This window comes from Mytilus edulis, chromosome 5 (genome assembly GCF_963676685.1).
Source record: "Mytilus edulis chromosome 5, xbMytEdul2.2, whole genome shotgun sequence".
Classification (NCBI taxonomy): Eukaryota; Metazoa; Mollusca; class Bivalvia; order Mytilida; family Mytilidae; genus Mytilus; species Mytilus edulis.
Window position 1 is genome coordinate 85,365,106 of NC_092348.1, and position 23,582 is coordinate 85,388,687.

Consider the following 23,582-nt stretch of genomic DNA (forward strand, 5'->3'; position numbering starts at 1 on the left):
ATTAGTCATAATTCCATAAAATGAAGTTATATTACTAGGATTTGTTACAGATAAATTGGAACCATTCACTAATCACATCACAAATTTTGCATTAGCATTTGAATTTGTGGTATCTCGTTAGTTCTTAACTAATTTAAATTGGAAAATACATTTGATTAGAATTTATTTGAGTTTTCTCCAAAAGACATCAGCACTTATCACATATAGAAATAACAAGAAGTAATATGATTGCCAATGAGACAACTATCCAGCAGAGAACAAAGGTTTAAGATGTAAACAGATATTGGTTACAGTGGGATCTTAAACTATGAGCAAAACCTATACTGTATAATCTGTTATAAAGTGCCAAAAGTGTCAAAATGTGAAGCAATTCAAAAGAAAAACTGATGGCCTTATTTATGCTAAAGACAATAGATTATGACAGAGAGTCACCAACAACAACTACTAAATTACAAACTCCTGACTTGTGATTGGAAATTAAATAATTTTGTGTGGCTTAACATGTTTTTAAGCACTCAACTCTCCTTTAATCTTTGATAGCAGAGTTAAAAGACAAGATAAGAACAAACTAAAAATCTGTTGGAATGAGCTCAACTCATCAGGTCACCACAAAGACGGTTTCATTAAAACATACATAGTACCCAGGGAATACACTTAGTCAGTTGGTAACCATCTATAAAGGCAATTCAGAGTATCTCATATTCTTTCACTCTCCAAACACACCATTTCATGGTTGAGATTTCATAATGCCTTCTCTTGGTCCCATGTATGTTTTTTTATGGAAAAGTCATAAGCAGAAAAAACATAAAACCAAAAGTCAAAAGACATAAATTATGTATCTAACTGCTCTCCCTATTACCGAAAGCTTGTGTAAGCCATTTCAACATGAATGAAACATGTTTTTCCCAGAAAAAAAAACAAAGCTTGTGTTACAGATCTCAATTCACAATGAAAATGCATCAGGTATGATAATAATATAAACTATAATTAATTTCAGACCACATTAAATAATGCTGAAGCCAGCTGTGAATATTGTCAATCATTGAAGACCATGCTTGAGGTGTGTATGTAACTAAAATAGTATGGAACCAATAAATGTGGTAGAAATGGTTTAACCAAATTAACATTTAGATATAGATGTGAAGTATATGTCAACGAGACAGAAACTCGGCAGCATAAACATAATAATTATCTTTAGTTCCACATAGGTCATATACTTTAGAAGTATTTTTTTTGTATCATAGTCAACATGGAAAATGTAAACACATTTCTCTTTATTTATAATAATTTTCCTTTTAAATGTTGTATAAAAAGAACTATCTTGCTTTTCCATTTGAAAGTTATGACCATTATTCTTGAGATGTCTGATTTGGTTTTTGTCTCGGGGTCACACATGTTATCAATTGAAATCGACTACAATCAATAAATGTGTTGTAAGTTCTTCCATATGTGAAAATAACAAATCAATCTTTATACCCCGCTTAAAAAAAGTGGGGGTATACTGTTTTAACTCTGTATCAGTCCGTCTGTTGTCCCACAAATATTTTCATTGCATCTTTCTCTGGAACTACATTACAAGGATGTCTGAAATTTGGTTTCAGGATTATATAGGTTAGTTATACCTTGTGCTGTGTTTTCAGATTCATTACTCAACAACTTCCTGTTTATCGTACATTTGTATCATTTTACACATGATAGCCAAGTTATTAATTTTGGTCACATTTTTCTCAGGAACCACTATACAAGGATTTCTGAAATTTTGTGTCAGGATTTATATAAATAAGATATACCATGTGATGTGTTTTCAGATTCATCACTCAACAACTTCCTGTTAACCGAAATATTTCGGCGGGATATCACCAGCGAGCAGTATTTATTTAGTCTCTTTGATTTACTTTGATTGCCAGTGTGAGAAAAACAATGATTTTGAGCAGGGGTTGAGAACATCATAATCTACAGGTGACTTCAACAAGGAGCAAAACCATACACAGTAATCAATGCTTTAAAAAATAATACACATGTATGTGAAACCATTTATATATAAGTATGTTTTACTTCCAGGCTGAAGTTTCAAAATCATTTCATCAGAGTTCAGAACACACAAAAGCCAAACTTGAGGTAAGCTTTTGAACAATTCCATTGCTACATACTACCTGTATATGCAGTGTGTCTATACTGAAGTGAATGTTAATGTCATCTTAAGCTATTATGAAAAAATTTTGCTGAAAATACAATTTGACTGTTTCACACATAAATTATATTTGTCAATCCATCAAAACCATCTTTCTCTTTTTGTTTTTGTTTTAAAAAGCTGCACCCAATTTTCTACTGCCATAAGATTTGTTTTCATTACAGAGTTGTTTATCAGATTTAGGTGCTGCAGCAAACCGATTTAAAGATGTTTTAGAGTTTGGTTTTACACAGTTACAGTCAAATGCTGTTAAACCTCGAGTCAAACCACTGGCTGATGGTTATTTATCTACCAGTCATAATATTACAGAAGTATGTTACAGTATAATATTAAAAAAAATATTGTTTAGATTTACAAAGGATCTACATTCACAGGCTACCACTCATAATACACAAGTATATAAAAATAAAATTCTAAATCTACATTTCGTCAAGTTACTACATGAACGAACCAGAATACATGTAGATGAATTATTGAATTTAATGCCACTTATTATAATTTTATATAATATCAGTATATGAAGAAATTGGATTTCGACAAGCATGTCTTAAATAAATCTGTGCATATTACTACCCCTTTATTTCATTACAAGCTATTTTAAGTATGTGTTTGTGAATTACAGGAGGACTTTTCCAATTTTGAAGCCAATGATCCATGGGTTCAAAACTGTATTGTACAGTTAGATACTATGCTAGCAGCTTTCAAGGTGAGTCAGCTTTCTTCCAGACGTGATAAAGATGTTAGCTTTTGATTGGTTATAATATTGTGGTTAGTTCTGCTCCCTAACTTTCACACCCCTTGGAATTTTCTAATGATTTTTCATTCCTATTAGAAGTTGTGTCACATACGAGAAAGAAAACTGTACAGTAAAAGTCTTGAGTAAAAACGTAGTTGTCACTGCGCATGTCAAAAGAATTGTTTAAAACTCAACTTTTAAAACCCTTGCATTTCATTTAGGGGAAAAATTAAATCATGTCTATGAGGTAATATTTCAATTTTAAACTGTATTTTTAGCTCACCTGGCCTTTTCTCATCACTTGGAGTCCGTCGTCGTCTGTCATCATCGTTAACTTTTACAAAAATCTTCTCTGAAACTATTGGGCCAAATTAAACCAAACTTGGCCACAATCATCATTGGGGTATCTAGTTTAAACAAGAGGCTCTCAAGAGCCTGAATCGCTCACCTTAATTCTTTTGGTTAAATCTCTCATCAATGATTATTTTGGCTTTTCAATTTATGTAAATGTTTTTTGGATCATTTTCTCCTATGTTCTATTTTAGCCATAGGAGCTATGTTTCTTGACATACAAGGAAATAAAATATAAAATTTATACTAGATACCCTGAAACTCATTTAGCCTAAGTTTGGCTGAAATTGATACAGCAGTTTCAAAGGAGAAGATTTTTTAAAGTAAGTCAACATGATGAACAAATTGTGAAAAAAGTCTTTAAAGGGCAATAACTCCTTAAGTGGTCAATTGACAATTTTGGTCAATTTAACTTAATTGAAGATCTTACTTTGCTGAACATTATTGCTGTTTACAGTTTATTTCTATCTATAATTATATTCAAGATAATAATCAAAAACAGCAAAATTTCCTTAAAATTATCAATTCAGGGGCAGCAACCCAACAACAGGTAGTCTGATTCATCTGAAAATTTCAGGGCAGATAGATCTTGACCTGATAAACAATATTACCGAACGTCAGACTTGCTCTAAATGCTTTGGTTTTTGAGTTAAAAGCCAAAAACTGCATTTGACCCCTATGTTCTATTTTTAGCAATGGCGACCATGTTTGTTGATAGATCATAACTTCGGATACAATTTACAAACTAGATACCCTAAGGAACATTCAGTGAAAGTTTGGAAGTATTTGGCCCAGTAGTTTCAGAGGAGAAGATTTTTGTAAAAGATTACTAAGATTTACGAAAAATGGTTAAAAATTGACTATAAAGGGCAATAACTCCTAAAGGGGTCAACTGACCATTTCCGTCATGTTGACTTATTTGTAAATCTTACTTTGCTGAACATTATTGCTGTTTACAGTTTACCTCTATCTATAATAATATTCAAGATAATAACCAAAAACAGCAAAATTTCTTTTAAATTACCAATTTAGGGGCAGTAACCCAACAACAGGTTGTCTGATTCATCTGAAAATTTCAGGGCAGATAGATCTTGACCTGATAAACAATATTATCCCATGTCAGATTTGCTCTAAATGCTTTGGTTTTTGAGTTATAAGCCAAAAACTGCATTTGACCCCTATGTTCTATTTTTAGCAATGGCGACCATGTTTGTTGATAGATCACAACTTCGGATACAATTTACAAACTAAATACCCTAAGGAACATTCAGTTAAAGTTTGGAAGTATTTGGCCCAGTAGTTTCAGAGGAGAAGATTTTTGTAAAAGATTACTAAGATTTACGAAAAATGGTTAAAAATTGACTATAAAGGGCAATAACTCCTAAAGGGGTCAACTGACCATTTCCGTCATGTTGACTTATTTGTAAATCTTACTTTGCTGAACATTATTGCTGTTTACAGTTTATCTCTATCTATAATAATATTCAAGATAATAACCAAAAACAGCAAAATTTCCTTAAAATTACCAATTTAGGGGCATCAACCCAACAACGGGTTGTCTGATTCATCTGAAAATTTCAGGGCAGATAGATCTTGACCTGATAAACAATATTACCCCATGTCAGATTTGCTCTAAATGCTTTGGTTTTTGAGTTATAAGCCAAAAACTGCATTTGACCCCTATGTTCTATTTTTAGCAATGGCGACCATGTTTGTTGATAGATCAAAACTTCGGATACAATTTATAAATTAGATACCCTAAGGAACATTCAGTTAAAGTTTGAAAGTAATTGGCCCAGTAGTTTCAGAGGAGAAGATTCTTGAAATAGTTTACGACGACGGACGACAGACGACGGACGACGACGGACGCCAAGTGATGGCATAAGCTCACTTGTCCCTTCGGGACAGGTGAGCTAAAAATGTGTCCGGTGACCCGGCCAACCAATGGCCGCCATGGCTAAAAATAGAACATAGGGGTCAAATGCAGTTTTTGGCTTATAACTCAAAAACCAAAGCATTTAGAGCAAGTCTGACATTGGGTAGAATTGTTAAACAGGTGAAGATCTATCTGCCCTTAAACAGCAATAATGTTCAGCAAAGTAAGATTTACAAATAAGTCAACATGACTGAAATGGTCAGTTGACCCCTTTAGAAGTTATTGCCCTTTATAGTCAATTTTTAACCATTTTTCGTAAATCTTAGTAATATTTTACAAAAATCTTCTCCTGAAACTACTGGGCCAAATTAATCCAAACTAACCCACAATCATCTTTTGGGTTAGTAGTTTGAAAAATGTGTCCGGTGACCCGGCCATCCAACCAAGATGGCCGCCATGGCTAAAAATAGAACATGGGGTAAAATGCAGTTTTTGGCTTATAACTCAAAACCCAAAGCATTTAGAGCAAATCTGACATGGGGTAAAATTGTTTATCAGGTCAACATTTATCTGCTCTGAAATTTTTAGATGAATCGGACAACCCGTTGTTGGGTTGCTGACCCTGAATTGTTAGTTTTAAGGAAATTTTGCTGTTTTTGGATATTATCTTGAATATTATTATCGATAGAGATAAACTGTAAATAACAATAATGTTCAGCAAAGTAAGATTTACAAATAAGTCAACATGACCGAAATGGTCAATTGACCCCCTTAGGAGTTAATGTTCTTTATAGTCAATTTTTAACCATTTTCATAAAATTTGTTAATTTTTGCTAACATTTTCCACTGAAACTAATGGGCCAAGTTCCTTATAGATTGAGATAATTTCAAGCAGCAAGAATGTTCAGTATAGTAAGATGTACAAACACATCACCATCACCAAAACACAATTTTGTCATGAATCCATCTGCTTCCTTTAATATTCACATAGACCAAGGTGAGCGACACAGGCTCTTTAGAGCCTCTAGTTTATAACCTGATAGAAAAGTGGAATATAACAAATATTAAAAGTGCATCAGAAAACGTGTGCCTTTGGGTGTAAGCTATGTTAACATAGAATAACCCTGGTTACATCTTAAATAATCAAAATTAAATCTGGTATTTTTACATTTAGTTGGCCCCTCTGTGGTGGCTTCCAGCACATTTCTCTAGTTATCTCAATGTTAATAACCTGAGATATATGATATTTGTATCTTCATGTGAAATAAAAGATTATTATTTTTCAGGAATCTTTGACCAGTGGTAACTATGATAAATTTGTCAGCTTAATAACCAGTGAAATTACATCACAGATGGAAAAGGCAGTTCTGAAAACAGCATTTAATAGAGTAAGTTCACTAAAAGACAACTATAAACAGCTTTTACAAGGTTTTTTTTTGTATTCTTTGTAATATTTGTTTTATTAACTTCAATAAGGCCAGCAGATGTTAGACAAAAATAAAATTTAAATGGAAATGCATGGAAAATATTTGAAAAAATCAGCAACAAATAAATATTGCTCTATGATTCCGCTTGTTCTCCATGATTCTTTGTTGATTGTTTATCAATATAAGGATTTTTAAAGTTTGTCACCAAAACCTTAAAGTAAAAAACATCCAAATTTTTCAATTAACTATCAACTCATGAAATAATTTTTGTCAAATATATGTAACATGTATTGAATTGTAAACATTCAAAAACGAGTACAGAGTACTTTTTTAGTGTATGGATGCATTGGTACGACTTCCTGAATATTATGATCGCCAGTCCCATTTTCCATTTCCAAATGTTGACTGTTTTCTGTGTTTTTTAATATCATGAAATGTAGAGTAAAACTAAAATTCCTTATAACCATTATAAGTATAAATTCATTATTGTTCATGAACTGATAGTCAACACAAGAACTTTTATTTTCTATTAATAAAATGTCTGTTATTTATATTACAGTTAGGTGGGTTACAGTTTGATAAAGAGTTACGGGCCTTAGTTGGATACCTCTCAACTGTTACGACATGGACTATTAGGGATAAATTTGCAAGACTTACACAAATGGCTACAATTCTAAATCTGGAAAAGGTAAGCACCATATAGATTGTAACTGCAGTACACAAGTTTTTATTTTTAATCTAATGAGTCCAGGTTCATTTATATTTGAAATATCACTTATGTATATTAAAAGCAGTATAATTGAAGATAAGTATTGACATGCAGTGGTTATATGATTACTAAATCAAGTAAAAATTCCTTTAACATTAACAAGATCACATCAATGTTTTAACATGAAGTTAACAGCAAACCGCTTCATTCATACGATTGATTTATTAATTGAACAAATGAAAATCTACTGAGAAATAACATATCTAATGCATTGCAAAGGTATCTAAATTATATAAGTGTATTACATATAAAGAAAGCTTTTACATTGTGGTCTTCAGATTTGTTCTGGTAAAAGGGAGATAACCTAGTTTATACTATATTCTGTTGCCTATTAAAAATGAATTACACATATTATAATACTTTAATAAGTTAAGTGCAAGTTATTTGTTTCTGGAGGTTTATTTTTAAAACTCACATAAAAAGGTTATAATCGACATGTGGATTGATAGTGGCTTTAAAGAATAAAATACAAGACTATCAATACAAGATTTTAAATAACAAGTTTATTCTCCTTGTTTGAACTTATTATTAGTTGTAATGGTATACTCTGTGGTTCAAATGAATATTACCTAAACCTGCAGTTCTGGAGCTAACGTCTTACTTATGTACTCCCCACTTCTTCTTTTATTCAGAAGCATACATACATAATTAGTTATATTGAACATTATTACAGGTAACAGAGATATTAGATTACTGGGGACCCAACTCTGGACCACTAACATGGAGACTTACACCAACAGAAGTACGACATGTCTTAGGATTGAGGTAAACAATTTTAATGATTGCACTAATGTTAGCTGAATTTAAATCTGCAATATTTGATTTCAGATACAAAAATCTTAATTATGAGTCACAAAATCTTTTTATCTACTGCAGATTCATTATTATTCATTGGATATTAATTTTCGTGGGTGGAGATGAACAACGAATTAAGATGTTCACTATATTAAGAACTACAGTAATTCTATTAGGTTATATATACAGACTTTGGTAAAACCTTGAAATCACATAGCCACGAAAAGGCAATTTTTCTGCAATCCACGAAAATTGGTACCCACAAAAATAAATGAATCTACAGTATTATTATGTCACCCCTATAGTAATAGGGGTGATATATTGTTATTGTTCCGAATTATTCTTCCACAATTTTTGTCCAGCTTAGTTCTGAGATGACTTGACATACATTGATAAAACTGCACCATAATGACAATCCCCATGTGCAGATGTGCAGTTAGGGTCTGGAATTTTCAAGATCTACGCCATTACCATGGAAACGGCAAAAATGTGAAAAACTGAAAAATGGTCCAAATTAAATGAAATTTTCAGACATTATAACTCATCATTAGAAAGCGTGAAATCCATCTTAAAAACTTTCAAAATGGCTACGGTTGTCATGGAAACAGTCTAAACGTGAAAAAAACGAAAATAATTCCTTAATCAATTCATAGTTAATCAACCGTTACAGATATGACCCAAAACCTCCCCTTCGTAACAATAGTATGAACTGTAGAATTCATTGCCGTTGGAATTTTTGAGATTGCTGCTGTTACCATGGAGATAAGGCTAAAAGTGCAATATTGACCAATATGGGAAAAAACGTCAAAGTACCATTTTCTTACAAATTTTAAGCTCATCTCTGATTAAATGCTATTGAAATGTCACCTGTCCTTGAAATTTTCAAAATGGCTGCCATTGTCATCGAAACAGCAAAAAAAAACAACAACATAAAACACTCGCAAAGGAGTAGGTCCGGTAAGGGCCGATTTTGGCCCCAAATTTTAGTTTCATCTAACGAGATATTTAGTACACTTTTTAAACACTTAAGTGTCTATTTCAATTGATTCGATTAGTTTATGTAAAAGATTTTAACTGATTCAGTCATTAAAAACGCTCCGATTGAAGCTTAAATATGAAAAATCTATCAAATATGCCAAAAAACGTCACTTTTCAGATGGTTTTCTTCAAAAATGAAAGTGGCTGCATCCGTGTTCATCCTCAACCTTTATATATGTTATGTATTATCATCAAATACAACTTACATTTCAATATTATGAATGAACACGAATGCGGCCACTTTCATTTAAGACGGAAACCGTCTAAAATTTAACTAAAATGCTATAATTGTGAAGATTTCAGTAATTTAGCATGACTTTATGATGCTAGTACACAATATATGTGCATTGTATTGTCACAAACAGCCCATATTTATGTAGCAGAAGCATTCTACTTTCCAAAAAATAGCTAAAAGATTACGTTTTCACAATTTTGCAAAACTGCTTAATTTTGGGGCCAAAAAGGGGTCTTACTGAACCTACTCCTTTGAGGCAAAATTCTGTAATCATGAGTATGTGCATACGATCAAATACAAAGCTGTACTGCAAATCATCTTTTAGAATATGCTAGAAGAAAACTAAAATATAATTTAACGTGCTTTTATTCTATACAAAAACCGTGCTTTGAAGAGAAAATTGCCACTGAAAGAAAGAGAAACCCGAAGAGTACTACACATAAGTGACATTTCTGCACTTGCACTAAAATACACATACATTAATCGAAAACCTGCTACAATATACACATTAATCAATTGATAAGCGTGTAATTAAATTGTACAAGATAAGATACATGTATCGTGTGATACGCGAGCTATTGAAGAACAAAATGAACAGTTAGTATGCAGCTCTGTCAATATATACACATGTTGTCTGTTCCAAGGTCCCTCTTCAAAGACTATCAATGTACTAAGTCCACGATAATATACTTGAGTATCACGTGACGACACCTTCCTCCTGGCGCGTGTGTCTAATTTAAGATTCAAAAGAGTTCCCCAAATATATATTGACATCAATCTTATTCTACAAGAAGAGAAAAAAAAAGGGGGGGGGGGGGGGGGGGGGGGGTGGGGGTCAAAGGCATGTATACTAGACGTGCCATGTGACTTTGGTACACTCAAAATGGATGCTGCTACTGTGACAATGTCCAGTACGGGGTGACATCCTCCGCTTTTGCTTGCAATGGCAAATCTAGTTTATTTTATTGTTGTAAGATCATGATATGATATATCGAAATCATGGATATAATCTGAAATTGGATAAGAGAATGATGTACATGACAGCTAAATCCAACAATATACTAGCTATTTTATTGATGTCTTTTGTCTCGACGTGTACATGACAATTTTCACAGTATAAATATAAATACATATATATGACATCAGCAAGGATTGTACTTTACTTTTTAAAAATTTATTTTTACAATTTAGCTCGTGGTTATATGAATTACAGTGCCTGGTTTGGACAACAAGATTACTTTGCTTTTTTTTTATATTTACAGAGTGGACTTTAGAAGTGATGAAATCAAGAAATTAAAGTTGTGAGAAATGAGTGATTAGATTTTAACAATGTGATGTTATGATTGTATGTTTGTTTTGAGGGACGATATTGTAATTGGAGCTATATCATTATTTATTGATCATATTATAATATAATATAGAAGGTTTTTATGAAAAAGAAAATTTTAATGTGAAAGTGGTAATCTATGCAGTGTATTTATTTATATATTATTGTCATCAGGAATAAATAAAGTGATGATTGTAGTATTCAGCAGTTAAAAAATAAGCTGTATTTATTTATAAAGTGTAAACAACATAAAACACAATAAAGAAACAATACAGATCTTAAGTAGATCATCTATAAACAATGAAATCCAGAGTTTCTCAGATTTAGTACCATAACAAGCCTGGTGTTGTATCGTTTGTGCCACCTTTCTGGCAAGGACTTTTTAAGAAAAGCATTGTTGTATCATTTGATGAGTTAGTTAAAAGCAAATGTCTGCAGCATGATGGAAAAAAAATCTTTTTGGATAGATAAAATAATTGAAAAGAAATATTGCTTTTAACATCACAGAATTTGTACTTGCCAGGAACCACTTGTGGAGTAGGGTGGTTCTATTCTTGAAGCACCCGCAATCATTCCTGCTTTTTAGAGGGTTTGATTTCTCAGTTTTTAGTTCTCTGTGTTGTGTCTTGTAAACTGTTGTTAGGACCATCGCCATGGTTCTGTATTGTCAGTTTTTCTTGACCATCGCCATGTTTCTGTATTGTCAGTTTTTCTTGACCATCGCCATGTTTCTGTATTGTCAGTTTTTCTTGACCATCGCCATGTTTCTGTATTGTCAGTTTTTCTTGACCATCGCCGTGGTTCTGTATTGTCAGTTTGGTTCTGTATTTTCAGTTTTTCTTGACCATTGCCATGGTTCTGTATTGTCAGTTTTTCTTCTACTTATGAATTTTTATTGTCCCTTGGCATTTTCTACCTCTTTTTTTCTCCACTCGGTCAAGAAAAATTGTGCATGTTTTTAACAGGATTTCGTCACTGAATTTGATATGCACCCTTGCATGTCCGATAAATTCTTAAGTGCGTTTGTTAATACTGTACACTGATTGAGATGCTAATTTAAATGATAATAGATATTGTTATATTTCCAATTTGTTGTAAGTTTGTCGATTTTTTTTTAAAATTAAGAGTGATTGGTCAGTTGTTTTGTGTATGTATCATTGATTGATTGATGGTTGCTTAACGTCCAGTGGCAAATATTTCATGCATGTTCAGGATGACACAAGTTAAACCAATATCTAAAACACTAGTTGCTTTGTTAAACAAAGTATAGATGAAAGAAAGTGTGTGTGGAATTGAGGGAATTGATTTATTGTAAACATTGTTAACATTGTTCAAAGAATTGTGTGATTGAGAGAATACATTAAATGTTTTCATTAAATGAAATATGTTCTGTGATATTGTGTGTTTATAGTGCAATTTATATATAATGTAAAATGATTATAGGTTGAACATTCTCTTAACAGTTATCATTACTTTTAGGTAAAAATATTCATCAATTATCCACAATTATGATTAAAAGGTTTACTTAATCTCAAGACTGTTATTCTAACTTTGGCAAGCATTTGAGATAGCTATCCACCTCTTTTGGAGACATTTATCTTCTTCTTTTTTTTCTGACTGTCATAAAACAATAATAACCATCTTCATGTTTTCATTTGACTGCCACATCCTTGGTAGATATTGAGAGGGTTTGTTTCATCTCATTATTAAAACTGTCAAATAAATGTTGCCATATAACTTGGGTATCAATTGTCAAATGCATGGTCAATCAACCCAGAATTGGGTGCTTTTTCTGCTTTATACTTCTAAACAAAGAAGATTTCTGAACTTTTACATCAAAATTAAACTCGAAATCAATTTTCAATTGTTTACTCCTTTCTTAAATTCATTGTCTATGGCTTCTCTGTTTGATGAACCAGGCCTGTTCAGAAGGGTAGAATGTTTAAATAAAGTTTGAATTTGTCAGATGTAATTACAGTCCAACAAAAAACCCTGGCCTAAACCAGTACTTAGTTGAGATTAAATCTAATTTATATTTATTACCATGTAAAGTGCTATGATTATCTCACAGGTGTTCAAGGAAAATATCATTATTTCACAGAAGTGTTGAGAAAGGTAATTATTCATCAAGGGATGGCATGTTAATTTTGTTGTTTATTCTAGGTGATGAAATGTCATATTTACATAATCATGCCATTATTTAATGATACAGTACTATACCTGTTACCTTGTATGTCTTTTTTTATAGTATACAGTATGTTTGAATGGATATTGTTGTTATCTTTTTATTATGGACCATTGCAAGTGTACATAAAGTAATCCTTTCAGAGGGATAATAAAATATTAAGTTCTATAATTTTCAATTTTATGCCTTCTACAGTGTTGATAATACTTAAAGCTTTGTTGATTTATACATGAAGGAATGACAACAAAATTTCCCAATTAAAGATACCAGTTTTGTACAGATTCCCTAGGAGTTTTAATAATTATATCCAATTTAAAGGTGTACGTACATGCAGCCTAAGCAGTTTAAAAGTTTTGATTTTTTGCTTTGATATGTGCATCACTGGTGTCCTTAAATCCTTTTCTGTGACAACAGCTGGTTCTTAAAAGCAGTCTTTGTGCAATAAATTTACTTTGGGCATAGCACAAGATCAAGTAATACTGTTGTTTACAGTGTCAAGTTTATAAAATTTACGCCTGGAGATCTATGCAGAAAACCATGCTTTAGACAGTATGGTTCCATATCAGCTTGATTTGTACTTTGAACATGCTTTAAGTGAATGGAAGCATTTAATATACATTATTTACTTTCAATTTGCTTGTACCTGTATTTTTAGTGTCTTTTTATCCTGGTACAACATAGTGCTGTTTCTGTATGGACCATTGGTACATTCTGTTTATGCACTTAATGCAAATTGGATCCTGTCCAAGTTTAGGGCACTCATCAGTGGTTGTTGGCATTAATTTCTTTTAGGGAATGTAGTAGTGCTAATGGCAGACCTTTTTTACCATTTGCAATGAAACAGATTACGCAACATTACAATGAACAATCTGAAACTACGGTAGTTTCAAGCTCAAGGTTATCATCATGTTAACTAATATTCAGAATACTCCACTTTATTCCACAGAAAACTAACAAGTGATATAGCTGCTTCTCCTTTGTTACTCAATCTACAAATGCATTCGTTAATCATGTTCAATGATAAAATAGAACACTTTTTGGAACTGGAATATGACTCTTGCAAAGCCTTCCGACCATACTGAAAACCATAACTCTAGGTTAAATTTCTCAACTCTATTATGCAAAACCAAATGAGAAACTTTAAAATACACCATTTCAAATATTTTTGGAATAAAATAACCAAATCATAAATGAAAGAAACAAGAAACCACTTAGATATTACGAAATATAAAATTACACAACAAAACTTGGAACAATACAAGCTAAAGCAACCGGAATACCAGTAAATGCCAGGGATGGAAAAGGCTGCTCTAGAAAGGTAAGCAGTTTCAGGATATACAGTGACACCCCTCATACACATAACATGTTTCATCATAACCCAGGTGAATAAGTGATTGGAAAATAGGTTTGAAAGTTAATTCTAACTGGTTCTTCTATATTTTCAAATCCAAATAAATAGGGAAGTTTGACATCATTGTGAAAATTTTAAAAGGTTTTGAGATGTGGGACCTCAAATTCACTGCATACCAAATACTAATCATGAATGTTTGTTGACAATTATTTTTGATGCCAAAGACATTTTTAAATTATCCCGTTGTCCTACATTTTATGCCAGTTGTTTTATAAGGAATTGCAGATGACCACAAAAACAACAGAAGTGATGCCAATGTACAGAATTGCCTTTCATCAAAACATATATTACTTATAACAGGAAAATGAATGTATGCCTGGCAACCAAAGTTAGACATTTCAACATCAATATTGCAACTTATTGTGGTACATTTCATTGTAACGGCCATTCCAATCTTTTTTTCAGAAAGAGTACTTTGTAAATCTGCATTCAGGAATGAGCCTTGACCAGTGTTTTATTCAGGGATATTAAATGATGATAACCCTCTTTGATGGGAAAAAAACTGTCAACCACTTCCCTAATGTTATTTTTTTCTTTTTTTGAGTTTTAACCTGTCTCTGTATTTTCATCAGACAATGGATCTGCCCCTTTTTTCATTCACTGATAATAAATGTATGGGGATAACTTTCTCTACTTTATTTGACTTTCTAAGTGACTTACTAACTAAATAATGTAACTCTATATATTTATAAAAATACAATAGTGGGCATTTCAAATAAAATACAAATTTTGTTCAGATAAAACCATAACATTTATTCTATATTAATTGATGTTACATTAATAGCTTCTTTTATTCACATTTATAAACTAAAAGTAAAAGATTTTTTTTTACATAAATACACAAAACCGCCTTGAGAATAACTTATTATCTAACAATGTCTTGAGGTTATTTTCCTTCTCGTAATGCAATTTTTCTTGCCTTAAGAACAGTGAAATAATGTCGTTTAGCATAGTATGATACAAACATCATTGTTCCTAACAAGCCCAAAATCTGAAATTAAATTAAGTAAAATTTAATAATGATAAATTCAAATTATTATAGCCACTTCACAAAGAATCCAGACTAGAAATTACTTTTACAATGGTAAAATTATGGAAATCAGACTGTCCATGTTTAAACAACACTGTGACTTAGAAGAAGAGCAATTAAAGTTGTGTAATGCATGTTTTTATTTTGTGTCAGGAGTTGATAAACAGATCTCCTCTTTCTAGTATGAATACATGATGTATGTATACAAACAAACCTCATATATTGTTGGGTACTCTGTCAATTGTTGAAGACAGAATCTTCCAGAGTACTTGTGCTTTTTTTTTTTATAGTTTTGCTCTCTTATTGACTTATATAGCAATCAAATCCTTTTATTCATGCCTTTTGATTTATTATATATATACAAACAATAATCAGAGACTTAACATAATCTTAAATATTAAATTGTCATTACAGTATTGTAATACATTGTATTTCAAGATCCAGAACTAGAATATTGATAAATGAAAATGAATTAATTTTGAAAGAAACAAATTTCTTCACTATTTTTAAGTTTTGGGTTGTATATTATTCCGATCACGATTCTAGTTGGTAAAATATTTTGAAAATATAAAAGGTAAGCAAACGGTAAAAATACATTACCTTTAGAGCAAGTTTCTTTCTATCATCGAAGTCTGGCATTGATGTCCACACTAAAAATGTAGATACATCTTTAGCTAACTGGCTCTTTGTGGCTGGTGTACCTGTTAAGAAATAGAGGGTTTATTTAAATGCCAAATGTCATTAACATTTTGAATAACTCATTCCCTAAAATTAAATTCGTAATAAGAATAAGGTCTTCATGTACATGTATTTGTTATCAAAACTTAATTTTGATGTATTTTTAAGACTACAGAAAATATTGGGGGAAAAATGGTGTCTTCTATAGTCCTTGTTCTATTCCTCTTCGATTAAAGGATACAACAGTTGTTCTATATAACCCTGGAGTTGGTTTCTCAAAAAAAATTTACACTAAGATTGATCATTAGTATACTGAATTGTTCATGACTTACGATCAATCTTAGTTTTTTTTTAAACCAACTCCTGATATTAAAGAAAAAAAAATTTAAATTGCATTTTTTGGTGTCTTTGAGAAGTAGGCATACACTTATTGTTCCTTAGTATGTCAAAGGTACATTACTCACATAACACAAGTTCTTTAAAGCAGGTATTATCATTTATATTCAATAAGTTAGATTAAACATATTTATTTATAGTGGATTGGGAAACAAGTTTTGCAACTTATATTAATCCCTTTCCACTTTGCGGGTGTGAGTGCTGCCTTGTAGCGGCATTAGCCTGCTCTTTTTCAAATTTACAAGGGTGTCTTTTACATGCAAGAGATATGTCTCTCTCTTAACATGGGTCATTTATCGTCCCCAATAAGTTCCAATAAGTTTAGACATAAAAACACACAGGCTATATACTTACCATCAGAATATTCTATTATGTCAGTATATAATGCCTCAGCCATGGCTATCACACCACCAGTGAAATAAGGATTAAAATGGCCATCTTCTGGTACCTCTACTCCAGCTGGGGCATCACAATATCCAGTCAGTAATGAAAAGATGTAGTTCTGAAACAAAAACATACATCAATACTAACATACCTACTGGAAGTTTTAAAAGTTATGACAAAATATATAGTTACATGTCAAAAATATGTGGGAGGCGAATAAACAAATTTGTGTGTGGGTCGTCGGACAGAAATTACTTTGTTATATATTTTGGTATGGAAAACCCCAAAAAGCAATCAGATGAAACCTTCAAATAGTAAGAAGATTACATATAAATTTGGATGAATTTTGTCCATCTGTCATAAGGAACTATGATTAAGATAGTGTCACGAGGATGAAGAAACAACAATATAAGTGATCTTTAAGTGCGCTACAGCTGTGCTTTGTGCTATCCTGCTAACAAAAAAATTACTTAAATCATCAGAAGACAAATATTTAAAGTCTACTAGGATGACACAATATGATATTTCTCAATCATTTTCGGCAAGATAATATAAAATTTAAGTTTGTTTGCAAGAAACAGGGTGTGTCCAGATCTATGTTTTTATCTATATGTCTATTTTTATGCATATATTTACAAAATATATGTCTTTTATTTTTTTATCTGATCAGGAAGGAGACACTGCTCCATTATACTTACTTCTTCCCCTTCTACACCAGGGACAATATAGGTAAGATCTGGAGGCACTGCTCCATTATTGGCAGCCTTTGCAGCTTCTTCATTTTTATAAGGTGAGGGAATATAGTCAGCTAATTTTCCTGGTCGTTCAAACATGTTCCCGTTATCATCTGGCCCATCTGTTATCATTACCTATCAAAATGATAATTATTAAAATAACTGTTTGAGCATTTTTAGTGAATATGCTACACAGGAAGTACAAAACATAGGTAAACATTCTTATTTTTTATACACTTTTCACATTAAATATTTATACATAATATACTTTAATGTTTAGACATCTAATATTATAACTTGTCAATTCTGGTTGAGGATTTTTGGAATGATTGAAAAAGAAATGTCAGCCATGTAGTTTAGAGGAATAATAAACAACTGAAGAAGGCCAATGGCCGAAACGTCTTGAACAATTGGTTTATTTATACAATTATAAAAGGTATGTTCCCTATTGGAATTTTGAAAACAAGGATTTTAAATTGGTTGAGGAAGAAATTTCTAATATCTAGACATGAGTTAATGGTTTTAAAATTTAATTTTAATATTGTTCATTTAGTCGTTTGTTATGATTGTTACCGATTTAGCTTCCTCTTTAGCCTCATCTTCTGACAAGAAGGATCCAACCATTTCTCTGTATGCCAAATATTTCAGACTGTGACATGCAGCACACACTTGTTTATACACTTCATATCCTCTCCGTACACTGTAATAAAATATTGAATTTTTTATGTATGGAATAATTTTAACATTTCAAAACCTTACTACAACTATGCGATATGGAATTTGCTGACTAGGCGGTATGAGTTTTGCTTATTGTTGAAAGCTATACCATGACCTATAGTTGTTAATTTCTGTATCATTTGGTCTCTTTTGAAGACTTGTCTCCTAGACAATCATACCACATCTTTTTTATATAAGTATCTTTATAGATCAATGATACAGTCTGAAATGTTCAACAATCATTCAGGTTTCAGTTTCCTGAAATAATACGATATAATGAGTCACAGATTTACAAGTCCAACAGAAGGTGACTATTATTTACATTGCATATGGTTCAGAAATGGGTCTGATCACTGAACTAACAAATGTGGTTCGTCAGGTGAACCCTGTCTGATAGACCTAACTAACTTGAAATGTTCCTATCACTGATGTTGGAGGGAAAAAAGTGATAAAAATATGGACACAAATCCTGCTTCAAATAACCAATGTACATGAAACAGGGGTAATAATCATAATTTGTCATATATTCTTAAAAGCTAACCTAACGACAGCATGACATGTTTTAAGTTTCAATGTAACCATAACCAAATACTTTATGCAGAGAATGTACTGATTTCTCATAACCACATTTCTATATTAAGTATACTGTGTAACCAGGTCAAAACTGAAATTTGGCACAAAAAGTTCATATCATGAAGAATGTAGTAAGTTTCAAGTTGATGAAAAACACCTTCATTGTAAACTAACTTTACAGTAGGCTTTAACCTGAAAGACTAACAGAGGGATGCACAGACCAGAAAATATTATGTCTCAACTATTTTGCCTCACATAAAAAGAACATAACAGTTTTTGAAGCAGTCATTACAAGCATATGACAAGCATTAAAGAACAATAGACAGTGTCAGACATAATATCTGATCATTAGACAGATGTAAACAAGATAGGAATTATTCAACTCTCTATATATTGTGAAATATGAAGTCATATAAAAAACATAAGCAGTTGGAAAAGGATAAGTTTCCATCTCAGGCAAAACAAAAACATCCATATTTTTTAAACAATCATCATTTAACATCAATAACTCTTATGTGTTGTTCAAGAAGCCAACTCAGGCAACTGTTTGAGTATTTTGTAAAAAAGTCTCACAAATATATAAGAAAAAAACATTTTTTAGCCATACCTTTTCATGTCAATAGAACTGAACATTCCATGATGACTCCATTTATAATGGGGGGGATGTAACTCTAATTCACTGGCTAATACAGGGAAGGCCAAGGCTGCTCCCACTGCTCCTATACTACCAACAGTAGCTGCTCCAAGTAATCCATAAGCCTGTGAAAAAAGACATCAATACAATAATATCCCGTACTGTACAGTACAGGTTCAGAAACAATCAGTTTTCAAAATAAAAAATTTAAAGTTGTTTGTCACAATATTGCTCATTTATCATGCGTGTCTCTATATATTTCATTCCTACCTTTGTTTATTGAACTTTTAAAATTTGTGTCAAAAAGTATTAACATTGCCAGTTGTTATTGTTGAAATATAGTGTTGACATTAAGTGTGAGTTTATAGAACCAATTTTACCACTCAAATAAATAATTTCAAGAATGTGTCCATACTACACGGATGCCCCACTCACACTATGATTTTCTATGTTCAGTGAACTGTGAAATTGGGGTCAAAAATCTAATTTGGCATTTAAATTAGAAAGATCATAGCAGAGGGAACATGTGTACTAAGTTTCATGTTGATTGGACTTCAACTTCATCAAAAACTACCTTGACCAAAAACTTAAACCTGAAGTGGGACAGACAGACTAATAAATTGTAGATGGGGCATAAAAATGTAATATGGAATACAGTTAATATAACTTACAGCTTTCTTCCCTCTTGATGCTGATTTGAAACTGAAGCTTGCCTGAGAAAAAAGGAACATTTTATTATAATAGTTATTGTATACATATAGGTACATAAGGTATAAGGTACTAAATGAATATTGACAATAATTAATACAAAATTGAATTTGTATATATATCTTTACACAAGTATACAACATTTGCAATAAAAGAACCTTAATAAGCGCACTCACATACCCCACGTCCCCACATTGTCATTGAAGAAATTAAATAAGTGTAAGAAAAGAAAGTTGAATAAGAAAAAAAATTTAATCATAATTTCCTGTCAATATGCACATCTACTTAGTCTATGTCTTTATTATCTACAAAGCACATCTACATAGTATGTCCTTATTATCTACAAAGTTTCATGAAATTCTGTTGTGTGGTTTCAGGAGTTGCGATGACAAACTGTTGCAGTAGTACATTAAAGCAAATAAGTTCAAAGGCGCGTAACTCCTAGAAAAAAATTATTCAATCGTAATTTCCTGTCGATATGCACATCTACATATTATGTCCTTATTATCTAAAAAAGGTTTCGTGAAATTCTGTTGTGTGGTTTAAGGTGGCTCGGGGCCTATTAAAAGTATCGTATTTTTTGTTATTTTATTCTTTACAGAAATTGAATCAAATTGGTAGAAAAAAAATAGGGGGTCACGGACCATTTAAGCTCAAAATTTAACTTTTAAACAGGTATGTAAAAGGGACCATTTTTCAATGAAATGATAGGGAAAATAGAGGTGTTGACATATTTTTATCGGATTATTAAAAAAACGTTCTATGACACATGGTCCAAAACTGTAATATAAAAAGCTAAAATATAGCTTAAAAGAATGAGCAAATAAAAAAGATAGGTCACCGATAAGGAAAAAAATATATTTTGCCTTAAAACCCAAATTTTGGCGGGAAAATGGTGAAAATGGGTGAAATGTCATTTTGACCCTTTAACAAATACGGATTATAACGAAAATATTCTATTATTCACATGACTACAATGATTTAACATTTCTAATCAATCAAAATATTTAAAAAAATTATATCAAATTAACGACAAATACATTTGTAATTCATGCGTGAAATTATGCGCAGTCGAATAGTCCCGAGCCACCTTAAGAGGAGTTGCAATGACAAAAAACAAGACTAATGGACGGATCACAAACATTATACCCTCCAGAACTTTGTTGTGTGGGATATAATTAATCTCGCTTACGCGCATGGAATATTTGCCACCAGATATTAAGCAAATAACAATCAAAGCAAAATGTCCCGAATAAATGTAAGAAAATCAACAAAACGACATTTCCTACAGGTACAAAAAATCTTTGAGATAGTCCCCTTCAGGTAATGATTATATTGTAACATATTGATTGATATGGATTAAAGAGGGACACTAGAAATCAACACAACAAAGGTGATTTGAAAAGTGTAAATGAGTGGACTGTTTTAATTAAACTCTTGTGTTTGTTTATTTTACCATCTTCTTGGCAATGAAAATTTCATTGTGTATGTGAACACAGCCAATAGGCCAGTTCGGGGATACGGTTTTCAGACAAATCTGTCATGTGACTTTCATCACCACCGGACAAAAATGTATGCATCTTCATTTCCAACATATGTTCAGCAAACAGGTGAAAAAGTTTGATTTTATACTGCACAAAATATTTGGGAAATTAAAATCTAATAAGATGGTCACGCTCCCTCGGTCGTACAGGAATCAAGATTACGTTCTCACAAAACAGAGATTATTTCCTTACTACCACACAGATTGAAGATTTTGAAAGTGCTGGAAACTTTTAATAGAGCAGGAATACAGACGCCCCTTCAATCTGTTAATAAAGGCCTGCGAAAATTGAAGATCTTTTTAGGTGAAAGACATGATTCCAGAAATGATGTTTGTAATCCAAGTGTATACACCTTATCACTATTTCAAGTATTTGTCTGCCATTACTGGACTCCCTGGCAAAAGAAGCTGCTAAAGAAGCAGAAACACTAGCAGTTGATGACATAGTATTTACAAAACAAGATGTAAAAAAAGCAGCTAGAAATTCAGTTACAAAAAAATGGCAACACAGATGGGAAAACAGTAATGCTGGACGTCATTATTTCAGATTTCATCCTTAAGTTAAAAATAAAGTAAAAAAAGATTTCCCGTCAAAAAGAATGTACAACATAATCAACAGTTTAAGAACAGGTTATTCTAAATTAAATGCATACCAATTTATAATAAACCAGCACATCAACTCGGAAACCTGTGATCACTGCAAACAAAAAGAAAATGTACAACACTACCTTTTTGAATGTGACCTGTATTCAGATGCCAGAGACAAACTATTCCATCAAATATACTTCATAACAGGACAAATTCCAACAGATTTAGACAATTTATTAACAATCAATTTGCCAAATGCAGAAAGTATCAATCAACTATTAGCGGAGTACATAGAGGAAACAAACCGTTTTAGTGGATAATTTAATACAAATTTCTTTTAATTTTTAATATTTTTTAATATTTCATGCCATTTCAATAACCTAATTAACCATTTTTTTCTTTTTTTTCACTTTTATATAATTCTATAATATTTTTAAAGCGCCACCTACAATATCTAAGTACAAAGGAGAAACTACATTAGTGTTAAGAATTTTACAAGAGAGGATAATTCACAAGAGAGATTATATTACTCTGTCATCACGACAAAGATTGAAGAAGAAGGACATCACAAAAGTTCCAATAAAATGTTGACGTCATAATAGAATATAGTTGACGCCACAATGGTAAAGTGATTGATCAGTTGATGTATGACCTCAAAATTACAAGTGGGACAGATTTCAAAATAGCGATAAGGTGTATAATTTGATGAACCCTAAACAGACTGAATGACAATACAGCCTTTTGTGTGAGGTTTGGAGCATTCCCAATAGCCTATTACTTGTTGAAGCTAAAATCTAGTTAGGAAAACTTCTTGTTATATCAAATATATGATTACTGTTCTCTGAGACTTCCAAAAAATTTATTAAGTAACATTTTATGTTACACAACTTGGGTTACACAACTTGTCAATCAGTTCACCTTGAAAAACATTTGCTGTTTTCTCCTTAATTGAAGCTCAAACAAGAAAATAATTGTCACAAGTTACAGATATGAATATAATGGTTACGACTGCAAAGTGATTTCAATACCTGTTGTGTATTTGTCAATGATTTTGTCTTTAAAAGAGCTTGTCGCGAGAGCCTGCCAGCAACCGCTGCCATCTTTTCTATACCTTAGTCTAAAGACCCTCGAAACGGAAGTTGACATTTTTGAATATATTAAAATACTTTTGGTTGAAGTAGAATATTTTTATTTTCTATTTAAATTTCAAAAATACAAGTAATTTTTTTTTTTTTTAATATCTTTTTAATGGTCTG

General features: G+C 31.8%; 2 protein-coding genes across 3 annotated transcripts in view; one reads left to right on the top strand and one right to left on the bottom strand.

Moving 5' to 3' along the window:
* LOC139525522 (conserved oligomeric Golgi complex subunit 4-like) overlaps positions 1 to 13,101 on the top strand; it is a 35,775-nt gene extending 22,674 nt beyond the window's left edge. Inside the window, exons 15-23 of one of the 2 annotated variants that reach the window (XR_011664919.1) lie at positions 998 to 1,060; positions 2,062 to 2,118; positions 2,356 to 2,502; positions 2,814 to 2,897; positions 6,441 to 6,542; positions 7,141 to 7,269; positions 8,024 to 8,115; positions 10,681 to 11,415; positions 11,616 to 13,101. Coding sequence is in view for 1 of the 2 variants with exons in the window: in XM_071320918.1 (XP_071177019.1) it covers positions 998 to 1,060; positions 2,062 to 2,118; positions 2,356 to 2,502; positions 2,814 to 2,897; positions 6,441 to 6,542; positions 7,141 to 7,269; positions 8,024 to 8,115; positions 10,681 to 10,723 (717 nt within the window). In the remaining variant the exon portion in view is untranslated. Of the gene's footprint in view, positions 1 to 997; positions 1,061 to 2,061; positions 2,119 to 2,355; positions 2,503 to 2,813; positions 2,898 to 6,440; positions 6,543 to 7,140; positions 7,270 to 8,023; positions 8,116 to 10,680 lie in introns of both variants that reach the window. The other variant, XM_071320918.1, reaches the window with a different exon arrangement.
* A 1,967-nt stretch (positions 13,102 to 15,068) lies between these two features.
* On the bottom strand, positions 15,069 to 23,460 carry LOC139525524 (cytochrome c1, heme protein, mitochondrial-like). Its single transcript, XM_071320919.1, has 8 exons — positions 23,355 to 23,460; positions 20,159 to 20,200; positions 19,461 to 19,612; positions 18,137 to 18,263; positions 17,528 to 17,698; positions 16,800 to 16,947; positions 15,972 to 16,072; positions 15,069 to 15,332 (listed from the first exon to the last, which is right to left on the bottom strand). The coding sequence occupies exons 1-8, from the start codon at positions 23,424 to 23,426 to the stop codon at positions 15,228 to 15,230; spliced, it is 918 nt and encodes a 305-aa protein (XP_071177020.1). The 5' UTR covers positions 23,427 to 23,460; the 3' UTR covers positions 15,069 to 15,227.
* Positions 23,461 to 23,582: the final 122 nt, after the last annotated feature.